The sequence below is a fragment of the Rhinoraja longicauda genome, chromosome 11, assembly GCF_053455715.1.
Source record: "Rhinoraja longicauda isolate Sanriku21f chromosome 11, sRhiLon1.1, whole genome shotgun sequence".
Lineage (NCBI taxonomy): Eukaryota > Metazoa > Chordata > Chondrichthyes > Rajiformes > Arhynchobatidae > Rhinoraja > Rhinoraja longicauda.
The window spans coordinates 35,095,034-35,121,235 of record NC_135963.1 but is presented as its reverse complement, the minus strand read 5'-3'; the positions used below and the strand labels follow the sequence as shown (position 1 = coordinate 35,121,235).

Sequence of the window (26,202 nt, the reverse complement as noted above, 5' to 3'; positions counted from 1 at the left end):
AATCCATGTTGACTGTTTCTAATCAGGCCTTGATTATCCAAATAATTATATATATTGTCCCTAAGTATCTTTTCCATTAATTTTCCCACCACAGACGTCAAACTAATAGGTCTATAATTGCTAGGTTTACTTTTAGAACCTTTTTTAAACAAAGGCACAACATGCGCAATGCGCCAATCTTCCGGCACCATCCCTGTTTCTAATGACGTTTGAAATATTTCCGTCATAGCCCCTGCAATTTCTGCACTAACTTCCCTCAATGTCCTAGGGAATATCCTATCAGGACCTGGAGACTTATCCACTTTTATATTCTTCAAAAGTGTCCGTACCTCCTCTTCTTTAATCCTCCTAATTTCCATCACTACTCTACTTGTTTCGCCTACCTCACATAATTCAATGTCCTTCTCCTCGGTAAATACCGAAGAAAAGAAATTGTTTAATATCTCCCCCATTTCTTCCGGCTCAGCACATAGCTGTCCACTCTGACTCTCTAATGGACCAATTTTATCCCTCACTATCCTTTCGCTATTGACATATCTGTAGAACCCCTTGGGGTTTACTTTTACATTACTTGCCAAAGCAGCCTCATATCTTTTTTTCGCTTTTCTAATTTCCTTTTTAAGATTCCTTTTACATTCTTTATATTCCTCAAGAACCTCATTTGCTCCCTGCCGCTTATATTTATTGTATATCTCCCTCTTTTTCCGAACCAAGTGTCCAATTTCCCTGGAAAACCACGGCTTTCAAATTATTATTCTTTCCTTTCCACCGAACAGGGACATAAAGACTCTGTACTCTCAAAATTTCACCTTTAAATATCCTCCATTTCTCTATTATATCCTTTTCATAAAACAACAATTTCCATTTCACTCCTTTTAAATCCTTTCTCATCTCCTCAAAATTAGCCTTTCTCCAATCCAAAATCTCAACCCTTGGTCCAGATTTGACCTTCTCCATAATGATATTGAAACTAATGGCATTATGATCACTAGACCCAAAGTGCTCCTCAACACATACCTCCGTCACCTGACCCATCTCATTTCCTAACAGGAGGTCCAACACTGCCCCTTCTCTGGTAGGCACCTCTACGTATTGCTGCAAAAAACTATCCTGCACACATTTTACAAACTCCAAACCATCCAGCCCTTTAACAGAATGTGATTCCCAGTCTATATACGGAAAATTGAAATCACCCACAATCACCACTCTGTGCTTACTACTAATATCTGCTATCTCCTTACATATTTGCTCTTCCAATTCTCGTTCCCTATTTGGCGGTCTATAATACACCCCTATAAGTGTTGCTAAACCTTTCTCATTTCTGAGTTCCACCCAAACAGCCTCCTTAATCGAGCCTTCTAGTCTGTCCTGCCAAAGCACTGCTGTGATATCCTCCCTGACAAGCAATGCAACACCCCCACCTCTTGCCCCTCCGATTCTATCACATCTGAAACAATGAAATCCTGGAATATTTAATTGCCAATCGCAACCCTCCTGCAACCATGTTTCACTGATCGCCACAACATCATACTTCCAGATGTCAATCCAGGCTCTAAGCTCATCCACCTTTCTTACAATGCTCCTAGCATTAAAATATACACATTTAAGGGACCCATCATTTCTTATTCTCAGTTTATTTCTTTTCCCTTCTTTCTCTCCTACATATTGGGTCTGAGTGTTTCCCTTTTCTGCCTCCTGCCTCACACACTGCCTATTAGCTATCTGTGTTTGAGTCCCTCCCCCAACCGTACTAGTTTAAAGTCTCCGCAGTTATTTTAGCAAATCTCCCCGCCAGGATATTGGTTCCCCTCGGGTTCAGATGCAACCCGTCCTTTTTGTACAGGTCATACTTCCCCCAGAAGAGGTCCCAATGATCCAGAAACTTGAAACCCTGCTCCCTGCACCAGTTATCCAATATGAAAATCTTGCCTATGGAGTTATCAATAAGATTTAATGTTTGCGTTCTTTAGTTCTGGCTTTTAGTTTGAAAAGTTACTAGTAGATTTGTTCATACAGCATGGAAATATGCCCTTCAGCCCATCACAACCGTGCTGACCAAGATGCTCCATCTAAGCCTAGTCCCATTTGCCAACATTTGGCCTGTTCTCTCCATGTACCTGTCCAAATGTTAAATGTTGTCCTTGTATCTGCCTCAACTACTTCCTTGGGCAAGCTGGTTCCTTATACCCACCACTCTCTGTGTGGAAAAAAATTGCCTTTCAGATTTCTATTAAATCTTTTCACCTCCTGATCTGTACACTCTAAATCATTAACAAAGAGAGGATATGTGTCATAGACATTCTTATCACTAATAACCTGTGCAGTGATGTTTAATTTAGGTTCATCCAAGACCACCTGTCTGCATATCTCATTACATCCTTGGTCCAAACAGAGCTGATCTCCAGAGGTGAGAGTGATTCCTTTTGGTATCAATACAACATTGGGATTACATTGTTTCGGGAAAATTTTGGTGGCTGGAGCTGTACCTAACAAGAAAGAAGACCATTGTGGTTGTGAAGGCCCATCAGCTCAGCCCTAGTTATTGCTGAGGATTTTCACAAGATCCATGACTTATTCCACTGTATGGTCAGGGCAGGTTGCACAGACTTCTGTTCTAGTTTCGAATCCTTAGATTCAACCCTCAGCTGCTGCCTGTGGAGTCTCCATGTCTGTTCTCCTCATGATTGTGTGGGTTTTCGCTACTTTCCTTCCTCATTGCAGAGTCATGCTGGTTGCTAGGTAAATTGATTGCTGCTAATTGCCCCTAATGTAGGGAGGAGGAAAGAGAATCAAGGGGAGTTGATGGTCATGTGAAAGAGAATATGTTACTGGGAAATAAATGGAATTGACAGAATTGATCTGAGGACTACACAGTGAGCTGAATGCTGTCGAAGAGGTTGTGAGAAATACATGACATTCATAAAACACCCAATGCCCACATGTGGAACGACATTGGCAACATTCATACATAAGTCGATAAGTACGAGTAACATTCCCATCAAACAAGTGCCAGGCAATGACAGTCAAAGAGATATACAGTCGAAATAGGCCCTTTGGCACAACTTACCCACATCGACACCAACATGTTCCATCTACACTCGTTCCACCTGCCTGCATTTGGCCCATATACTTCTAAACCTATCCTATCCATGTGCCTGTCTAAATTACTTTTAAACGTTGTAATAATACCTGACTCAACTACCTCCTCTGGCAGCACATTCCAAATACCCACCACCCTTTGTGTAAAATAAGTTGTCCATCAGGTTCTTATTAAATCTATCTCCCTTGCCTTAAAATTATGCCCTCTGGTTCTTGATTCTCCTAGTCTGGGTTAACGACTCTGTGCATCTGGTCTATTTATTGCTCTCATGATCTTACAGTTTATACCTCTATAAGATCACCTTGCATCCTCCTGCACTCCAAGGCACAAAATCCTAGCCTGCTCAACCTCTCCCTATAGTTCAGGCCCTTGAGTCCTGGTAACATCCTCATCAATCTTCTCTGCACCTTTTCCAGCATAACAATGTCTTTCCTATAACAGGGTGACCAAAACTGAACACAATACTCCAAATGTCGCCTCACCAATGGCATCCATGAAATACTAACTACAAAACGTTTCTTCAAAAACTTAATCCACAATCACCTGGAAAGAAAGGACAATGGGAAAATCAGAAATCCTCAAGGAACAAATTCCATCCAAGTTGGAAATCATACTGACTTGAAAATACCTTGCTGTTCCTGTTTTCGTCAAAATCCTGGTACTCCTTTCCTAATGACATGGTACACCTTCCACTATAATGGCTGCAGTGATTCAGGACGAAGGCCCACCGCCATTTTCTCCATAGTTTTTGGGGATAGGTAATAGACAATGAACTTTCCAGCCCTCCCATATCCTATCTTCTATAACTAAAAACCAACACACTTCCTACTCAGCCAAAAGTGTATCATCATCCAACCAACGGACAAAAAACTGCAAAGGGAGAAGACGCTCTTCATCTAAAATGAGAGATCTTCATCCTAATTTAAAAAGCAAATTCCCTTGGCAAAGCACAGATGTTTCGTTTAGAGAGATGGCGTCAAAACAGGCCCTTCAACCCATCAAATATGTGCTGACCAATGGTCACCCATACAATAGTTCTATTCTACACACTTTACAGAAGCCAATTTACCTACAAACCTGCACGACTTTGGAATGGGGGAGGAAAACGGAGTTCTCAGAGAAAACCCATAAGTTCACAGGGAGAACGGACAAACTCTGTACAGACAGCACCCGTAGTCAGGATCGAACCCGTGTCTCTGGCACTGTAAGGCAGCAACTCTACCGCTGCGCCACTGTGCTGCCCGTTAGGAATCTCTTATCGTGCTCCCAGTCTCTCCACTTAAGCTCTGTTCATGGCCACCAGATCAGTTGTTTCCAAATGGAATTTAGCAGGCCTATCGATCGTTTATGTAAGAAGTCAACCAGGTCAATCCCTTTTTCTATTTCTTTCTAGGCAATTATCAAAAGGGACTTATCATGTAAGTATTCATGTTCATTGTCAATAATGATTGACATTAAAGGGCTTAAATGATGAAAAAGATAAGTCATGAAGGCAGAACGCATACTGCACTTGTTGAATAGTGGTGAGGGTACTCCTTTCAGAACTTTGGTTTTGAAAGTGGAAGGAAATGCTGAGGAAGTTGTAGACATTGTGGCAAAAACGCAGGGATGTCAAGAGGAGGATCTAAATTTTGGATGGCATCCTTATATTGGCTGCTTTGTATTAACTTGAAACAAACTACTTTGGAAGTTCGGGATAAGGGGAGGATCGTTAATTAGAAACAGACTTTCATTTTCCTGAGGTACTTTGTTTATTGTTAGTATTTTTGCCTTGGAGTCTTCCTTCTATATGGCACGAGCACTAGAATACTAAGCAGAATCCTGTGTCAGGCAAACTTCTTTCATATTACATACTATGGAGGATGATTAATTGTTCTTTGCAGCCATGATATGAATAATTGAAGAAAGCCGTAAAGTGAACATTTTCAAATAAATTGTTTTGTTGTTTATTCAGGTGAGGAAATAGCTCGTCCAAGAAGGTCAACGCCTACAGCAGAAATTGTCAGGTATTTTTAGCCAACTGCTTATTCCACTGAATATTAAACACTAATCATTAACATATGCATGGGGTCAATTTTAGGCGGTGTGAATGAGAATCCAATGAGATCCAATTCAGAGGTCCATGAGTTGATAATAAAATTCCATACTTCTCTATTCCACAGTCCTTTCAACAACAAAAAATCATAATTCAGAAATAATGATCATAATTTATTAATAGTTAATTTGATCAAAATTCAGAAAAGATGCTTTGAAATGACTCAGCTTTGTCACCATACCACATATTTTCTCCAGTTCATTTGCAGGGTAAATTTTCCATTCTGAATATATCTTCATTACAGAATGACCTGAGAACGCTATTTTATTTAAACATTTGTTACCCTTGGTGTTTTGTCTACTGTAGTTTAATGGTACTCATAATCTTACTTGGGTTCTCTTCCCATTGCTCCTGTGTTCGATAAATTGTTCTTTTTCCTTATCGATTTGTATTGATAAGACCTATCCTGTGTTGAGATTTGATTTTCGTCATTCTCCTCATCTCTAATTTGGGGAAGTCATAGACTGCTGTTAGCATCCAAGCATACCTAAGCAACAAATGAAAGGCTTTAAATAAGGGTGAAGTTCTTAGAGTTTTAATTAAATCCATCCCCTTCAGTTTTGCTTTTCTTCTCTTTGGGGAGATGTCTGGTCTTCACTTCATGACTGCGTAATGTCTACATGTTACAGTTACAGTAACTTGTCAACAAACAATGTGCAAGTAATTACAAATCCAAGACTATCATTCCTTGTAGCAGTGTGTCTGGGCATTCACTCTCACCAGCACTCTGCAAGTTCCTCATTGGCACTGTGATTTTCAGCAAGAGATTATTAGATCTATCTCTCTGCTGGAGATATATCAGATTGCTGCTGGAATAGGGGTATTAGGCATAAGGAAAGGTTGGACAAACTTGGATTATTTTCTCTGGAGAATCGGTGGCAGTGGGGACATCTGATATAAGTATAAAAAAATTATAAGAGGCATAACTAGGAGTAGACAGTTGGAATATTTTACCCAGGGCGGAAATTTCAAATACTAGAGGCAAAGCTTTATGATGAGAGGAGGAAAGTTTAAAGGAGATGTTGGGGTAAGTTTTTTTACACTGAGAAGGCGAGGTGCTTGGAACGCGTTGCAAGTCATAGCGAGGAATCAGATATGATGGTGACATTTAAGAGGTTTTTAAATAGGATTATGAATGTGCAGGGAATGGAGGGATACTTCTGAGTACTTAGAAGCACAAGATAAAATAGGTCGAAGTTAGCATGGTTTAGTGAAGGCGAGATCTTGCCTGATGAATCTGTTGGGTTTCATTGAATAGCAGGAAAGACAAATGAGAGTCAGTGGATGTTGTTTGCCTGGATTTTCAGAAAGGTACCGTAAGTGAGGCTGCTAAAGAAGATGAGAGTCCACGGTATTAGAGGGAAAATGCTAGCATGGATAGAAGGTTGGCTTAATGGCAGAAGGCAAAGAGTGGGGAAAAAAGGAGCTGTTTCTGGTTGGTTGTCAGTGACTAGTGTTCTTCAGGGGTCAGTGCCATTACTCTTCATAATCAATAATTTGGATGAGGGAATTGAATGCTTTGTGGTCAAGTTTGCGATTGATATAAGGATAGGTGGAGGGGCTAGTGGTGTAGAGAAAGCAGGGACTCTGCAGAAGGACTTGGACAGGTTGGGAAAGTGGACAAATAAGTGACAGATGGAATGCAATGTGGCAAAGTGTGCATTCATGCATTTTGGTAGTCGGAATAAAGGTGTAGACTATTTTCTAAATGGGCAAAGTATTCAGAGGTGCAAAGTTACTTGGAAGTGCTGGTGCACGACTCCCCAAAGGTTGTTTGCAAGTTGAATCGATAGTAAGGAAGACAAATGCAATGCTACCGTTTATTTCAAGAAGACTAGAATATAAAAATAAGGATGTAATGCTGCGGCTTGAGAAGACACTGGTCAGACTGCATTTGGAGTATTGTGAACAGTTTTGGGCCCTATATATGAGGAAGGATGTGCTGGCATTGGAGAGGGTCCAGAGGAGGTTTACGAGAATGATCCTGGGGTGATTGGGTTAACAGCGTTTGACGCACTGAGCCTGGACTCCCTGAAGTTTAGAAGGGTAAGGGGGACCTCATTGAAACTTACTGAATAATGAAAGGCTGGATAGAGTGGATGTGGGGAGGATGTTTTTACTAGTGGGAGAGTCTCAAACCAGAGGGCGGGGCCTCAGAATAAAAGAATGTTGCTTTAGAAAGGAGATGAGGAGGAATTTCTGAAAAAGGGTCTCGACCCGAAACGTCACCCATTCCTTCTCTTCAGAGATGCTGCCTGACCCATTACGTTACTCCAGCCGTGTCTACCGAGGAATTTCTTTAGTCAGAGGGTGGTGAAGATGTGGAATTCATTGCCACAGATGGCTGTGGAGGCCAAGTAATTAGATATTTTTAAGGTGGAGATTGACAGATTCTTAATTAGTAAGAGTGTGAAGGGTTATGGAAAGAAGGCAGGAGAAGGGGTTGAGACCGAAAGATAGATCAGCCATGATTGAATGGCAGATTAAACTCAATGGGCCCAATGGCCTACTTCTGCTCCAATAATTTATGAACTTGTGAACTTATGATATGGACCATGTGTATGCAGAAGGGATTAGTTTAACTTGGCATCATGTTCAGCACAGACATTGTGGACCATAAAGGCCTATTCCTGTCCTAAAAATGAATTGATGGAGAATGCTGCCTGACCTGTTGAGTTCCTCCAAAAGTATGATTTTTTTTTTTCAAGATTCCAGCACCTTTAGCCTCCTCTTCCTGCGCTGCACTATGTTCAATGTTCCATGTTCCAGATTGAGCAAGATATGCTGAATCTTTGCTGTGCTCACTTGTATTTCTTCACTAACCATTTGTTTCTTATTTCTTTCCCCTTTTTATTCTCTTCACTTTTCTTTCCCAGTAATAAGAAGGGACTAGAGGATACAGCGTCTCTGATGCCTCTCTTTGGCCCACCACTGGAGTCAGCATTTGAAGGCATGAAATCAGAAGGTACTTCTCACACATGCCTGACCCACATTAATTACACAATAATAAAGAACACGGTGGTTATGTTACTGCAGCCAGCAGCCTGGTCTATTAATCCAAAGATCAGTCTGAGTTTGACTCTCATTCAACAGTGGATGAATTCCAGTAATTTTTTTAAACTAGAATAAAATGTTGCACTTGTCATTGATGACCATGAAGCTACTGAATTGTTCCTCAATCTCCTTTGATTCTATGATCAAGGCAAACAGCCTGGGCTGCTGCTCACTACTATCAACTATTTAACAAAATTGAACATGGGTTTCCTTGCCTGGGGTTTTAAAGCAACAACAATCGCTGATGCGGGAAGCCAGGGCAGTCAGATATTCCAGCAGATAAGGAGAGGTGGGGGGTTATTAGGAATATTTGAGTCACTCAAAGATGTGCATTCTGGAACAATGCAGGGATAACTGCAGGAATCACAACTCGAGGAGTTTTGTGGCAACAGACCTGCAACAAAATGTAGTTCCTGCAATCTAATGTTTAAAAGCTATATTGTTCATGCTGTGTATTTATGCCTTGTGTTTTGTTTTTTTTTGGCTGACTTTGTCCATGCCTTAAAGCTGCAATTGATCAGCCTGAGATCTGGGGGCCATTTCAAGCCAGTGAGTCCAAGAGACAATCACCTTTGCCATCACGATCTTTTCCTGCAGGAGGTAAGCTCACTGTAACCGGATTAATCCTGCATCAAAATCATTGGAACTTGAAAAAAGTATTTGCACTGAATGTGTAATTAAACAAATAAACGTAATAAAGAAGAGAACAAGATATGATGGCCCCATTTTTTGATAGATTTCTTGTACATAGCTGGCAGACATGTGCTTTGCATCCAAACTGTGCTGTGCTTGCTTGGTTTTTGGGACCTGAGAGGTTTTTGGCATCCGACAACATTATCATTATCTGGACACAGAATCCAGAGCCTTCGAGAAGGGTTTTGTCTCAGGAAATAGGCATTACGAAGCCTATAATGTGGCGCTGGCTGGTTGCAAAACAACTAAATGATTGATGTGGAGGCAGAATCAAGAATGTTTACGACTCTTCATGTTTTGCAGCCTGACTCCTCGGATTTGAGGGGTCAATTACAAGGCGCAATGGCATAACTGCTCCTTTAAGTGTCTTTAGAAATTGAACTTCTCATCTTCTACACAAAGGGAAATGACGGAGAAAGGAGAGGTTGACCCCAGAACTTAATTTTCAGCCCTGCCATAATATGAGAAATTCCAGGAAATCTAATGGCTCTGTAAAAGCACAGAACGTTTAACGTAATAGGTGTGAATGAAACATTCACAGGGAGAACAAGAAAAGATATCTCTACACCCTGCCACAACAATGCAATAAGTGCCTGAACATTATTCAATAAGTAAGGGAGAAACAGACAAAGTGCCAAGTAGTCTTGCTCTCAGATGAAGCCTTTGGTTTCTTCTATCCTCTACTTCTTGGCCTTTGAATCTAAATTTGAAGTTCTGAACACTCAAAAGGAGATGATGTTTAGGAAAAAAACTGCAGATGCTGGTTTAAATCGAAAGTAGACACAAAATGCTGAAGTAACTCAGCGGGTCAGGCAGTGTCTCTGGAGAGAAGGAGATGATGTTTAATAGTTATTAGCCCTTCAGTAAGTGGAACTCAATCTGTTCATTAGGTGATGCTAATTTTCACCCCTGGTTTCATCTAATCATTTGAAATCCATATTTAAATCTCCACGTTTTTAATACTCATTCTTCTAAGTCAAAATGTGTGGTAAAACCCCATTTCCAGGCTTGAACATTGCGATCTTGTAGATCACACAATAATTTCATTTTTCCTGCTCCAGTGGGTGCAAGACTTTGTTCTGCTCAATAGAATGGCTTGTTTTCCTGAGAAAATTGATCTTTTGCATTGATTGTAAATATATTGTTATCCTTTAAATTCTCTTCAAATGGTGTAAAACTCTGCAAATAATTTCACTTTCATTTCATAAATTGAATTTTATAATTCCGCTTCTAGTACCTCCTCCTTTGCCTCCGAAAAATGTTCCAGCCACACCACCTCGCACAGGATCCCCCTCAGCAGAGGGTTCAGGTAGGGTTTTGTAGTTTAAGGAATTCTGGGCAGCTTGTCATTTACCTATAATGCAGCCACTTCAGTGGAATAGGCAGAGACAACAGAAACATCAGCAACACCAAACTGGATTGAATACTAGTTTCTGTGTTGTAGACGAGGTAACTCTAAATAGCTATAAAATAATAAGCAATCAATATGGAAAAAGTTGCTCTAATCAGTGACTGGATCTTTAATTCCAACCATATTATGTTTTTCACACAAACTATTTCCAAATCTTTGCACACTTAAGAGTGGCTTCGTTGCATGTTTAATAATTAGCATTGAAGTATTTTTTTATTTAATTTGAAGTAACATCCCCTCCTCCCAAGTTCTCATTCTGAAATGTGCTGCTTAGTCTAGAACTATGTTCTGCAGCCCAATACTCCCAGGTTCAGCCGCGGATATGCTGTGAGGCAGACCTCAGCCAATGCACCAGGGATGCATTCGAGGAGATACTATCTGTTGAGGACAGATCGTACATGGTGAATAACCTACTGATGTTCACCCTCTTGCCTCAGACATCAAGGGTGGTCACATGAGAGAATATCAGGGGCCAGCTAGCAAGGTCCATTAAAGGGATCATAGCGGGTTTTGTAAGGGAACTATTTTCTTCATTAGAAAGGTGTTTGAGATCTGTCTCGTTAGTAATACGAATTTTGTAGTTGTTTAACATTGAATGTGCATTCTTCAGTTTTATTTTGCGTTTAATCTTGAATACTTTTGACTCCTGCTTTTCTTTTTACCCATGAATTTTGAACTTAAGACCACGTTAGTCTGAAAGGCACCAAGTCAGACCTTGATGCAGCAACGCAGCAACCTTTACCGAACACATCCCAGGGGACTATAGGGAATGACCAGGGTGAAGCAGATCCCCAGCCTGACAAACTGTTGTCTATCAGTGACCTGGATGATATTTTTGGCCCAGTTGTGTTTCCCAGATCCGGAGTCGACCTGTCGAAGAACAAGTGGATCGATTTTTCTGATCGACTTCCCAGAGACGATGTTTCAGCTACAGTTCTGAGCGAAAAGGGGCCCACCTCAGCCCTTCAGCCAGAGGATGTCCAGAGCGACCTACAGTCCACCGATGCCCCTCCAAGTATTTCTGTTGCCCTCGACCATGATGGAAGTGAGAAAATGAGTTCTGAGCTGGCATTGGTCAAGAGCGAAAAGAGCGAGTCATCCTCCTCCCTGAAAGAGCTCGCTATGGGGCAAAAGAACGTGCCCCCTCCCCCTCCACCTCCTACCTACAGGACAGTGGTATCTTCTCCAGGACCCATCTCAGGCAGTGGAGTACCCGGTGGCAGTGGTACGTGGTGTTTGGCTAAACACTACACTAGCCAGTCACCAGCAAGAAGCCTTAGTAGCAGCACAAAGGCTTCATCCTGCTTCTGTCCTGTTGTATTTGTGCTCTTCCATTTTGTGCTAAGCTCTGCTATTTTGTGTTCTTTTGAAAGTGTGCATCTGTAGTGACATTCTCAGAACATCCCCCGGCATCCATTCTCTCTCCACAACAAGCTTTTGCCCTTTTCTTGAAACTGGCCGACAGGTTCTTATGTTGTATGCAGAATAAGACACAGTCAGCAGTGTTTCCAATCCAGCGGCATCACGGAACTAAGAGGAACAAAATAAACCATGGAATTGTTTTGAATGGTTCTTTCTAAACATTAGCTCAAGCTTCCTTTGATCCAATCATCAAATGAGCCGTGGCTAGTCTGGATAAGTGCCTCAATCGACCACAATCACTCTCTCCACTCCACAGGTCGGATGGGGTTTATTGATCAAAGATTCCAGCTGCAGCATTTCACCCAGTCACCCACCCTGACTGACCCCCTGCCATCTGTTGGGAAACAAAATCATGGTAGCAGCATCAGTATAATGATTAGCCGCGGATGCAGTGCCCGTATGCCAGATTACCCTGTACCCACCCTGCACGCCCACCCCCCCATCCCCCACTGAAACACAAGAAAAACAACCGCTTGATCTAATATTGAATGTATTGACGAAGAACACAAAGGGCAGATCTCTGTTCAGTATCAAATCAATATTCCAACCATCCCATTGGTATATTGCTGCTATATCAGCAGGAAAACATGGCTGATGTGTTGTACAGCAGAGTCATCGTCTGGGCATCATTGGAGATGAAAGATTGCTGATTTATCAATTAAGCCAAAATGGTCAGGTTACCTAGAATCATGCAGTCATACAGCATGGAAATAGGCCCTTTGGCCCAAATTGCCCATGCCGACAAAGCTGCCTCATCTACACTAGTCCCACCTGCCTGCTTTGGCCCATATCCCTCTAAACCTTTCCTGTCCATTAACCTGTCCAGATATGTTTTAAATGTTGTTATAGTATCTGCCTCAACAACCTCCTCTAGCAGCTCATTGCATACACCCATCACCCTCTGTGTGAAGAAGCTACCACTCAGATTCTTATTAAATCTTTTCCCTCTCACCCTAAACCTATGTCCTCTGGTTCTTGATTGCCATACTCTAGTAAAAGACTGTGCATCTACCCTATCTATTTTCCTCATGTTCTCATACACCCCTAAATGATCACCCCCTCATCCTTCTGCACCACAAGGAATAAAGTCCAAGCCTGCCCAACCTCTCCCCATAGCTCAGGCCCCCAAGTCTTGGTGACATCCTGGTAAATCTACTCTGCATCCGATCCATCTTAACAATATCTTTCCCATGGCAGGGTGAACAATACTGAACACAATACTCCAAATATAGCCTTACCAACGTCTTGTACAACTGTTACATAGCACATCAACGTCTATGCTCAATACTTTGCCTGATGAAGGCCAATGTGCTGAAAGCCTTCTTGACCATCCTATCTACCTGTGACACCACTTTCAAGTAACTATCTATCTGCATTCTTCAATGTATCTGCTCCACAATCTTTACTTATTGGATCACCATCAATATAAGTAGAGCATAAGATCAAAGTACAGCTGAGCTCCCTCAAATGCTTGGTGGATAACTGAAATATACCAGCAAGGAAAGCTGGGTACCATAGTCAAAGCATTAGCAATACTGTCAATTTGAGAGATCAGATTTTTAAGTGCAAATGCTTGACAGTGAAACGAATGTGAATTCTTCAATGAAACATGGGCCGTGCTGACGATGTTACTGTTTTGTCATTCCAATTCAACCCCCTGTCAGCCAATTTCCACCATCTCTTGCAGATCTTTCCTCTTGTGTAGTTAGATCACATATGTATCCAGCTGAGTGCACATTGTTATCATTAGTTTATAACCATAACTAGAGTTTATGGCTATAAGGCTTTTTGTCCCAATGTTGCTGCTTCCATTTGCCTATATTTGTTTGTATCAATCCAATACTATCAGTCTTTACACAATGCTGAAGGGTAGGGAAATAAAAATGATGGATCCCTTAGTGAAAAGTTATGATCCATGGATGACAAAATGACGAGTAAATTTATTTGGGTTGAATTCGTTGTTTGAGTTGTTGCTTTGGGTTGAGTTAGCGATTTGAGTTATTGTACAATTGATTATGGTTTCCTTTAGCTGAGAGCGGAAATCTCAGACACGAGTGCTATCCAGTGAATCCTCCCAGAATGTTAATGTGGCAATTTTAACCCAGGACATAAAAAGAGATTACATTGAGTTAACTGCCTGTTATACAGCTCCCTCTTCCACTAGGCAGCGAGAAAATAACAGGCAGAATCATATGGCAAATTCATCAGATTCAGTGCTATTTGTCTTATAATGTCACCTGTAACTTCCCCTGTGCCCCAGTTACAAGTATGCATAATGGGATTGACGGTGATGCAGTCCACAGTCTGATCATACTCTGCTGTTTATCTCTCATTGGCAGAGGTGGTCTGAGTTCATGACTCTTGACGAGAGAGCTGCATGTGTCCAGGCCACCACAGTCTAACCTTAATTCAGGCAGAGTCAGACTCCCAGAGCTGGATGGGCCATTGGGGGCATGTTTTACATTGATGAGATCCAGCTCACGATGTCAGGTTCTAGACTTTGGACCAATATCCGCTGTCAAACTAAGCAGGGAGTTTCTAAGTGGCCAGAAGAGGCCAAGAAGAGTTCCTTGGAATTCTTGTGGGATGGGAGGAGTAAGCGTTCCTAATTGCCATTATACAATCACTCATTCTATAATCCAGTCAGGACTCCTTGGGTCACCATAGCTATAGTCTGGACTCTGCCTTCCTACACATGTCTGCTGTCCTGTGTTGACCATATTCCATGCACCTTCTCCTTTGATTCGTAGTTACTTGTTCCGATTTTAACCCCCTGAAATTTGTAAAATTTCAAACAATGTCTCCTTATTTTTAGGTTCTTCATCTCCTGCCCGTCCAGCAACACCATCAGGCGTAACGTGTAACACTCCTCCTCCTCCACCACCACGCCCATCCTCACGGCCTAAACTGCCTCCTGGAAAGCCTGGAGTAACTGATGTGGTATGTGCTGATGTGTCACTGGCATTCATTGTAATTAGAATATTACTGAAATGTATCACATCGAGGAAACCACAGAAACATAGTTGCTTCATCTTAGGCGGCACAGTGGCGCAGCGGTAGAGTTGCTGCCTTACAGCGCTTACATCGCCAGAGGCCCGGGTTCGATCCCAACTATGGGTGCTGTCTGTACGGAGTTTATACGTTCTCCCCGTGACCATGTGGGTTTTCTCCGAGATTTTCGGTTTTCTCCCACACTCCAAAGACGTATAGGTTTATAAGCTAATTAGCTTGGTGTAAGTGTAAATTGCCCCTAGTGTGTGTAGGATAGTGTTAATGAGCCGGGAATGCTGGTTGGTGTGGACTTGGTGGACTGAAGGGCCTGTTTTCACACTGTATCTCTAAACAAAACTATTTAGTCCCTGTCAAAGTCAGACCTATGGAGTCCCAAGGCCTGGACAATAATGCTAAGTCAAAACCAGGAAACTTGTTTAACATTCAACAAGAAAGGTTGGATTATCTATTTCACACAAGAATGCAAACACAACTCCAGTCGAGCTGTCGTCTCTGTGTTGAGATTGTGCATGCAAGTTTATCTTTGGCATAATTTCCAGTTAAGCTTAGATGAGGTCAGTCTCTGAAATTGTGCAAGTGTCCAAACAGAAATAGCTTTTCATAAACAATGTGAATTGCTCACAATTGGCAATTTACTAAGTTTCAGAAAATTGCATAATAAAGACCATTAATCAATGGCGCTAGAGAGGTTCAGACTCGCAATGTCAAGTTACATTTTCGCTACATGATTTTCAAAAATTAAAGGTCTTTTTTATACTGTAGCTATAAGCTCATTTATGTTACTGTAACCTAAAAATACCAAAGCTGTATGCAACATTGTTTAATAAAGTATAATTGATAAATAATATAGTATAACAGCACAAGCAATCACTTGTCAATTTCCATGGAGTCCCCCAGTGAAAGTAGCAGCTGTATTTGGAAGAAACAATGGTGCTTACTGCAGGGAGGTTACGTGCAAACAGTTTTTTTTGCCTATACTGTTTAAATCCAAGGCTGCATTTTCCTACTTGCTAATTTCCAAAATAACTTTTAAGTGGTTCTCTAGTTCACGATCAACATCGCGATAAAACCAATTTGCATAATACAAATAGTAGTCCCTAATTCATTGATTGCGTCATAGCCAATTTGCAATCTGGATGCATGTGTTCTAGTTGTGTATTCTTTTGTGTTTTCTAATTGCAACTTAAAAGACTCACTTAAAATAACAAAAATCATGAACAATATATTTGTGACCCGAGAAACCACTTCCTGCCCTCTGAGTTCAAACCATGATTATGTAAACTGTCAGGAAAAATTCCTCTTGGATGAGTGGTGGATCAGGCACTATGACATCTGTCACAATGATATTGGCTGTTTCATTGAACAATATGAGGCAAGGCTAAATGCCACATGAGTCCAGGAATACTTCATCATATTAGGAATTTGGAACGAGATAGATGTCACGAATAAAATGAAGCATTGAATACATTTTATTCTGCATTTAAAAATGAACCATTTTATTTCCTATGCTAATTGTCACAAATCCAGACATTTTTTAAGTGACTTTTGTAAAACACCATGGCACTGATTTTGTGGTTGAGACTTGGGACCTCCATGGTCTCATCCTCCATCATTGCAGCCTTTTCCAACCGTGGAAATTGTTTCTTCTCCAGTCATGTACTCGGGGCCATTTGCAATTTTAGTTTCTCTATTCCCTAGGTTTTTCATTTTCTTTAACTCCTCAGCTTTGTGACCAACATGTCTCTTACCGATTCTAAGAGGTTTATCTATGTTTAAGTGTCAACTTATGTTTGTTGCACTCTTGAAGAATCCCACAAGACCTTTTACTGGGCTAAAGACTGTACATAAATATTCATCTGTGCCCGATTACCCAATTTCAGCTCAGGCAGCAATAGGGGGGGTGTCAGGGGTTATGGGGAGAAGGCAGAAGAATGGGGTTAGGAGGGGAGAGATAGATCAGCCATGATTAGACTTGATAGGCCGAATGGCCTAATTCTGCTCCTTTCACTTAAGACATGAGTAGGAGAGAAAATTGCCCAAGTGCTCGTCAATTCAGGGAGGAAAATACTGCCAACATTTTGGTTGTTGAATCCTGTGATTCCTTGCTTAAAAAAGACGATAATAGATAAAGATTGAATTTGTTCCTTCTGCCTACTTAAGTGTCACACAATCTCTCACTTCCTTGACTCAAGGAAAAAATGCCCTCAATGAAACCTTGGGAAGCAACTAGCATCACAGAGCTGCAGTGAACAAAAATTATCACCTTCAGGATAGAAAGCAAAATAGAAAACAAGTAGAATTTCAAACTAGCTTGTGAAGCTCCTAAAATGAATGGTGAATTGTTTATTTTGAAATGTGAAATAATGATGTTTTACCTGATTTGATTTGTAATCAGCTTTCTTTTGTTTTATGTTTTACAGTCCAGGTCTTTTAGCCCACCAATTCATTCCTCTAGCCCTCCACCAATAGCACCATTAGCTCGAGCGGAAAGCACTTCCTCCATATCTTCAACTAACTCGCTGAGCGCCGCCACCACACCTACTGTCGGTAAAGTACTATTCGTAACATTTGATCCCATGTCAGTAGAGCATTAAAGGGTAAAATACATACAGTATCCGAGTTCGAGAAATTATTTTTGAAGGGCTATTTTCCCCGAGTATTTTCAGGATCTCCTGTCTTTACTTCAGATTTCCACAAACAGTAGTAGGGTTAAAGGGTTAAGTTTCTGCACTTTGGGCTAATTTGAGCATCGTTGGTCTACCATATATCACCATTGCTCACAAGTCACAGTGAGTGGCAAAGGCCTATTGTGGGGAATGGTGAGACTTGCATGGGTTGGTGCCAATGCTGGAGATTGGGCAAAACGCGCACTTCTGCTTGCAAGTGTTGGCGGAAAGGTTCAAGATTAAAGAATGTTGCTGGGTGGACCGATGAAGACCATATGAACTTGATGATGAGCATCCTGAGATAGAGAATGTGCTACACTTCTTGTGTTCCCTATACATTCTTCCTCCTGCTCCTTTCCCTCCTTCATTCAAAGCGCTTCGGTCTACTCTGCCTTGTCCCAGCAAAACTAACGGCTTTGCAAAGAGCCAGTCCATTGAAGGGTCTGTGTTGGTATCTGAACCAGTTCTAAGGCATTTTGGTTGTCCAAGGACCTTTGGTTGTCAACTTGCTTTATTTATCTGGCTTCATGGCCTTGTTTGCCCACAATGGCTATCAGCCATGAATTAAGAGAACCCCTGAGAAACCTGTCTTTGAAGCTGCTTGCAAATCTATCAAGATCAGAATTATAGACTGCCATAGGGCAGAGGCATCATGGAAGATCTCCAGAAAAACAAGTGTGATGCTCAGAAAGATATTCCTGCGATTTCACACCATTGATTGTCAATGGAGCAGAATTCCTTCCTGTTGATGAACAGTTCAGAGGAATCTGGATATATCTTGATGGTCAAATGTGTGCAGTCAGTAATACCTGGCATCTGTGGGAAGCCAGATTGGTTACAGAGCTAATAAGATTAGCTGCCCTGGAAAACATCAGTCACAGAGCTAACGTCAGTCCAAGGCGACTGCCCAAGAAAACATTAGTCACCCAGGTTTATACATCCAGCAGATAGGCACAAAATGTTGGATTAACTCTGCGGCACAGGCAGCATCTCTGGAGAGAAGGAATGGGTGACGTTTCGGTTCGAGACCCTTCTTCAGACTGATGTCAGGGGAGAGGGAGATGCATAGATAAGGAAATGTAAGGTGTGAAAACAGGACAAAGAGAATGGAGATCAAGGAAAATGTAGAAAAGATCATTGTCAGCTGGGAGAAGGCAACAACAAAGCAAACATATTAAATGAACTCGGAGACAATCAGACTGGTCAGAGAACTGGGAAGGGGGAGGGATGGGGAAAGAGGGAAAGCAAGGGTTACTTGAAGTTAGAGAAGTCAAGGTTCATACCACTGGGGTGTAAGGTGTCCAAGCAAAATATTAGGTGATGTTCCTCAAACTTTACTTAAGTTTGATAAGCAATATCCTAAAATAAATCTTTTTGCAGAGTCAAACAGGAATGCAGCTGTGAGGCTGTGGTATTTAGACTTTAGAGATACAGCATGGAAAAAGACCCTTTTGCACACCGAGTCCATGCTAACCACCATGCACTACCCCATGCACTACCACAATCCTACACACAAGGGACAATTTACAATTAACAGAAGCCAATTAGCCTACAAACCTGTGCATCTTTGGAGTGTGGAAGGAAATCAGAGCACCCAGATTAAACCCATGCGATCACAGGGAGAACGTACAAACTCACTCCAGACAATACCAGTAGTCAGAATTGAACACAGATCTCTGGCGCTGTAAGGCAGCAACTCTACTGCTGTGCCACTGTGCTGCCATTCTGCATCTCTAACACTTTTATGCAGCCAGACAGGCAAGGTGGAGGAAGCAGCAGAAATCCATGTACTGGCTTTATCACTCTTAATCAGTGAACACTGTGTTAACATTTTCAAATCCTTTCTCATGAGTCTGATAGTCTGACTTTCATGAGTTAAAGGTGGAAGTCAAGGATCAGCTTCATGTCAATACAGAATTAATTGAACACAATTCCCATTCCCATTCCCCCCTACCCCCGTCTCCAACATTAGTTGTGCAAAAGGGTCAAAATATCTACCCCACACCTTCTATGAATAATGGGGTAACAGCTGCCTCTGCAGTCATTTTGCTTATTATAAGATGAGACCAAAATGAGTGAGTTCATGATTTACAGTAAATGAAACCTTGAAAACATGAAACACTCTGTCTGCTTCTTCACTTAATTATATTTTACTAATATCATCCCAAGTTTGCAAATTACACTAAAATGGGTGGTATTGTAGATGATAAAGAAGGCAATCCAAAATTACAGCAGGATATTGATCAATTGGGCAAGTGAGCTGAGGAGCGGTTAATGGAGTTTAATACATATAGGTGCGAGGTGTTGGGAAGTCAAACCAGGGTAGGACCTTCACAGTGAATGGCAAAGATCTGCGAAGTGTTGTGGAGCAGAGTGATCGAGGAGTGCAGGTACATAGTAGCTTGAAAATGGCATCACAGGTAGATAGGGTGGTTAAGAAGGCTTTTGCCACATTGGCCTTCATCGGTCAGGATATTGAGTAATGAAGTTGGAAAGTTATGTCACAGACATACAGGACATTGGTGGGGCTGCATTTGGAGTATTGTGTTCAATATTGGTCACGCTGCTTAAGCAAGGATGTTATTAAGCTGCAGAAGAGTGCAGCTGATAGAGCTGCTGCCTCATAGTGCCAGGTACCTGGGTTCAATCTTGACCTCGGGTGCGGTTTGTGTGGAGTTTGCACATTCTCCCTCTCACCATGTGGGTTTTATCCTCTGGTTTCCTCCCACATCCCAAAGATGTGCAGATTTCTAGATTAATTGACCGTCTGTAAATTGCCCAAGTGTGTAGGAAGTGGATGAGAAAGTGGGATAACATAAAATTAGTGTGAACAGGTGATAGTGTACATGGTCGGTGTGATATCTGTGGGCTGAAGGGCCTGTTTTCATGCTGTATCCCTAAACTAAACTAAACTAAACTAAGATTTATGAGGATATTGCCAGGACTTGAGGACTGAGCTATAATGAGGAGGATGAGGGGTGATCTTACAGAGGTGTATAAGATCTACTCCAAAGACGTACAGGTATGTAGGTTAATTGGCTGGGTAAATGTAAAAATTGTCCCTAGTGGGTGTAGGATAGTGTTAATGTGCGGGGATCACTGGGCGGCACGGACTTGGAGGGCCGAAAAGGCCTGTTTCCGGCTGTATGTATATGATATGATATGATATGAGGGGAATAGATAAAATAGATGCACAGAGTCTTTTCCCCAGAGTAGGGGAATCAAGAACCAGACAACATGGTTTAAGGTGAGAGGGGAATGATTTAATAAGAACCTGAGGGGTAACTTTTTCACACAACGAGTGGTGTGTATATGAAAGGAACTGCCAGAGGAGGCAGTTGAGGCAGGTACTATAGCAACATTTAAAAGACATTTGGACTGGTACATGGATAGGAAAGGTTTAGAGGGATATGGGCCAAACGCAGGCAGGACTAGTATAGATGGCGCATCTTGGTCAGCGGGCAAGTTGGGCTGAAGGGCCATGACTCTATGACTCCAAGTTCTTTTCTGCACTGTCCAATTCTTTCCATTTTTAAATGTACTCTTCTGTATTAATATAAATTTGAGATCATTCTCTGTTATCTTTTCATGCTTTCTCCACTCACAGGATAACATAGGCACAGAAATTCATGCCAAAGTCCATATTTAATTAATTCTGTACTGAGTAAATGATGGCATTATGGAGACTTGAGCAATGGAATTCTCTAGTGTTTCACATAATCAAACCCAGGTCATTGCTGATATATTTAAACGTGGAATACAGCTCGCTCAATTCAACTGCACGGGTGTAATTTATTTTCCATTTTGAGTCCGGCCTTCATGTGGTCTTTTGAAAAAGATTCCTCAGATAATGGTAATCGCAGCCATCTCTGTCATTTGTCATGATTGAACAAACATATGTGTCAGAATAGGAGGTTAAATTACAAGAGATATTTCACAAGTCGATTTCACAGTATTACCTCTCACTCACTTGACCATTAACCGATGAGGAATAGAACTCAATGCTACTCTCTGTTAAAGTTAGTGGACTGTGAAACAAGATTTGCACTTGATCCCATCAGCTTCCTAATGGTTGAGTTAGGTGAGAAGTCTTTTTCCTGTGGTCAAGAGTGAGGATGGAAAAAAGAGCAGAAAATGGACCTCACCAAACCAACATTTAGCTCAAGCTCTTCAAACTGTTTGTAATATGTCTAATTGTAGCTTATCAGCATTATAAAATTAGAATTCCACTCATGGTCATATGTCATAAACAGGATGGTCAAATCTGTATCAGCAACAATAATTTTGTCTTAGTTTATAGTAATTAACTTGGGAAACTATCATCATCATCATTCTCAGAATATTATTAGGTATTGGTATTGGTTTATTATTGTCATGTGTATGGAGATACAGTGAAAAACATTGTTATGTGTGTTATCAAGCAAATCATACTATACATGAATACAATCAAACCATGCATTATGTCGTGCCAAAGATAACATAAAGTGTGCAGGACAAAGATAAAATAAAATGTGCAGATAAGCCAAAGGGTGCAGGACATAGTGTTACTGTAAAGAATGGATCGACTGGGCTTATATTCACTGGAATTTAGAAGGATGAGAGGGGATCTGAAAGAAAGATATAACATTCTTCAGGGATTGGATACGCTAGATGCAGGAAAAATGTTCCCGATGTTGGGAGAGTCCAGAGTCAGGGGTCACTGTTTAAGAATAAGGGGTAGGCCATTTAAGACTGAGATGAGGAAAAACTTTTTCACCCAGAGAGTCGTGAATCTGTGGAATTCCCTGCCACGGAAGGCAGTGGAGGGCAATTCACTGGATGTATTCAAGAGGAAGTTATACATAGCTCTTATGGCTGACGGAATCAAGGGATATGGGGAGAAAGCAGGAACGGGGTACTGATTTTGGATGATCAGCCATGATGGCTTTGAGGTGCTGGCTCAAAGGGCCAAATGGCCTACTCCTGCACCTATTTTCTATGTTTCTATCTACTGCTGAAGAGAAAGTGCAGATTTAATAAATAATTGAGGGATTTATTCAATTTAATTCGCTGTAAACCACTCTTTCCTCTTCGGTGTCATCTGCAAACATCTAAGTGGAGGAGAAGCAGAGTTTGACCTCCTTTATAAGGAATATAGTAAGGGGCTGAGAATGGAGCTTTGCAGGGCACCAGTGTAAAGAATTATAATGGAGGATGTTTTGTTGCCGAACCCTTGCTGATAACGATCGATAGGTCAGGAAGTCCAGTTACAGAAAATAATTTGGATTATTTATTCTCCGCCTTATACTTACATGGCATAGGCATATTTTTCCAGAACCACCCTTCAGTTCCTTAAGAGATTTAACTAATGGAATCAGGATATATTAGATAATTTCAACAATTTGTCCTCAAAGATAATCTACAATAAAAAGTGAAATACAATAAACCCTTGTTTTAACGGACCTCTTTATCACGGATTTTGGTTGTGGTGGACGGAGTTGCTGACTAACTCCTGACTTATATGAACCTCCCTGCCACTTACAGCCCCAGCTTCCAACATCACCCCCGCTTGCAAGGAGCACCAGGGAACCCCTCCTCACCCACCGTCCGGTCGGTGGATGCGGCTGCTGTTGCGGCTCACGTTGTAGCCCCTGGAAGCAGCACTTTCTCCAGGCTGCTACCAACAGGATGCGCCCGATCACCATGAGGCCCCCTCCCCTCTCACCAGCTGCCTCATCTTTTACATAAACGACAAGGAGGAATTATTCAATGGACCTCACTACAGACCCAAAACGACAGCCGACAGGAAGAAGCAGCAGCTGGTGAGAGGGGAGGGAGTCCCACGCTGATCACGCACGTCCTGTCGGTAACAACGGCCTGAAGAAATAAATTCCTAAGTCATTGGGGCAGAAGTAGGCCATTCGGCCCATCGAGTCCACTCTGCCATTCCATCATGACTGATTTATCTTTCCCTCTCAAGCACGTTCTCCTGTCTTCTCCCCATAACCCTTGACACCCTTACTAATCAGGTATCTGTCTGTGGCAATGAATTCCACAGATTCACCACCCTCTGACAAAAGACATTTCTCTTCATCTCCTTTCCAAAAATATGTGCTTTTATTCTGAGGCTATGCCCTCTGGTTCTAGACCCGCCCACCAGTGGAAACATCCTCTCCACATCCACTCTGTCCAGGCCTTTCACTAATCAGTAAGTTTCAATGAGGTCCACCCTCATCCTTCTAAACTCTTGCGAGTACAGGCCCAGTGCTGTCAAATGCTCATCATATGTCAACTCACTCATTCCTGGGATCATTTTCGTAAACCTTCTTTGGACCCTCTCCAATACCAACACATCCTTCCTCAGATAGGGGACCCCAACTGCTCGCAATACTCCAAGTGCGGTCTGACCAGTGTCTTATAAAGCCTCAGCATTACATCCATGTTTTTATATTCTAGTCCTCTTGAAACAAATGCTAACATTGCATTTGCTTTCCTTACTACCGAAGGAACTGGTAAATTAACCTTTTGGGAATTCTGCACCAGCACATCCGATTTCTAAGTCCAAGAAAGCAATGTCCCCAGCGGCTGCAACGTGAGCTGTAGCATCAGTAACAGCAACATTAATGGACTGTGTAGTGGGTGAAGGAGGGCTTGCTGGTACAGGCCAGCTGCATCTGCGTCCAGTTTTAACTGAATCGGTCTGTGGAAGGATTCTGATGTTACCTCTCCATGTTCTCCAGAGATGCTGCCTGACCCGCTGAGTTACTCCAGCATTTTGTGTCCCTTTGTGTATTAACCATCTTCTCCGATTCTTTTGTTTCAACTATATAGAATGATAATTCCTTACTCGGATATACCGTAGGAAATAATAGGCAATAACAGACACCGTTCCTCCCCCCCACCCCCCCCCCCCCCCTCCAATGGTCCTTTATAACGAGGGTTTGCCGTATATTTCGCTTAATATATTATGTCAGTAAAAATGTAAGACTTCAGCAAGGTATTTAACAAGGTTCCGCATGAAGGCATAATTAATACGTTTGTAGATGACACTAAAGTAGGTGGTATAAGAGATAGCAAAGATGGTTAGCAAAAATTATAGCAATATATTAATCAGTTGTGCAAATAGGTGAGGAATGGCGCATGGAGTTTAACGCATACAAGTGCAAGGCGTTGTATTTTGTGAACTCGTACCAGTGCAGAGTTTTCACAGTAAATAGCAAGGCCCGATGGAATTTTGTAGAGCAGAGGAATCTAAGTTGCAGGTACATAGTTCCTTGAAAGTTTCTCCACAGGTAAATAGGATGGTCAAGAAAGGTTTCAGTACATTGGCCTTCAGCAGTCATGGTATTGAGTCTTGTTCAGTTTTGGTCACCCTGCCAGAGGAAGAATGTCATTCAGCTGGAAATGCTGCTGAGTAGATTTACCAGGATGTTGCCAGGACTTGAGGGCCTGAGCTACAAGGAAAGATTGGGCGGGCTAGGACTTTATTCCTTGGAGCGGAAGGATGAGGAGAGATCTTATAGAGGAGTTTAAGATCATGAGGGGAAAAGATAGCGTAAATTCAGAGAGTCTTTTACCCAAAGGACAGGCAGCATGGTGGTGCAGCTGGTAGAGTTGCTGTCTCGCAGTGCCAGTGACCAGAGTTCGATTCTAACCTCGGATGATATCTAAACAGAGTTTGCACATTCTCCGTTCATTGCACATTGACCGTTCGCGCATGGTTTCCTCCCACATTCCAGAGACGAGTGGGTTTGTAGGGTTTATTGGTCTCTGTAAAATGGAGAATTTGGGATAACATAGAGCTAGTGTGAACGGGTGATCGATGGTCAGCATGGTCTTGGTGGGCCAATGTGCCGTCTCCAAGCTGTAACTCTAAACTAAACAGAGCTGGGGATTTAAGAACAAGCAGATATGGGTTTCAGATGAGAGAAGATTTAATGGGAACTTAAGGGGCAACCTTTTCACACAGAGGGTGGAGGGTATATGGAATGAACTGCTAGAGGAGGGAATAGAGGCAGGTACTATAAGCCAACATTTAAAAAACATTTGGACAGGTACATGGATGGTAAAGTTTAGAAGGATCGGGGCCAAATGCAGGCAAGGGTGACTAGTGTAGCTGGAACATCTTGGTCGGCATGGACAAGTTGGACCAATGGGCCTATGTCCGTGCTGCATTGACTCTATGACAATTCTTATATTAAAGAATATTATAACTCAGTAACTTTTGAATTCATTGTTTCTCTGAAAAGATTTTAAATATGTGCGGTGGCACGTAGATAAATGGGTAGCTTCTGATATTCTGTGCAATTTCCCATTGGTGAAACAAACTCCAACAATAGTCAATCACAAAGTAATTACTGCCATAACCATTGTTTTCATGCAACTCTTCCAACCCATTAGGCAGATTACAGGTTTCTAGTGGCTGTCTAAATGAACAAAATTAATAAGCCTTGTGCTGGCTCAATTCCATGACCAGTAACTGCTGAGAGTCGAGCTGAGAAGCTCACAAAGTAATTAAAGACAACCTTGTCAATTCAATAACATGGTAGATTCTCTCCTCTTTGCACAGTGATGAGTTGAGTGGTTTGATTTCCCTGCTCTGGTTTCCCATATGTTATGAGCGATGGACTTTCTGTGTGACTCACACTATGTCCTTCTCTCTCCCTTGTCTTCAATCCTCCTATCCCGCTTCATCTCCTAACCATTCAGAGAATGATCAACCCTCCTTGGTATGGTTTGATAGAGGAAAGTTTTATTTGACTTTTGATGG

At 41.8% G+C, this 26,202-nt stretch overlaps 1 protein-coding gene across 1 annotated transcript in view; it reads left to right on the top strand.

Moving 5' to 3' along the window:
• The window catches only part of sgip1a (SH3GL interacting endocytic adaptor 1a), a 108,152-nt gene that overhangs the window by 54,034 nt on the left and 27,916 nt on the right, over nt 1-26,202 (top strand). Inside the window, exons 10-18 of the mRNA XM_078407395.1 lie at nt 4,494-4,518; nt 5,055-5,106; nt 8,072-8,160; nt 8,757-8,849; nt 10,177-10,251; nt 11,036-11,578; nt 14,591-14,715; nt 17,208-17,334; nt 26,142-26,201. Of these exons, the coding sequence (XP_078263521.1) occupies nt 4,494-4,518; nt 5,055-5,106; nt 8,072-8,160; nt 8,757-8,849; nt 10,177-10,251; nt 11,036-11,578; nt 14,591-14,715; nt 17,208-17,334; nt 26,142-26,201 (1,189 nt within the window). The remainder of the gene's footprint in view (nt 1-4,493; nt 4,519-5,054; nt 5,107-8,071; nt 8,161-8,756; nt 8,850-10,176; nt 10,252-11,035; nt 11,579-14,590; nt 14,716-17,207; nt 17,335-26,141; nt 26,202) is intronic.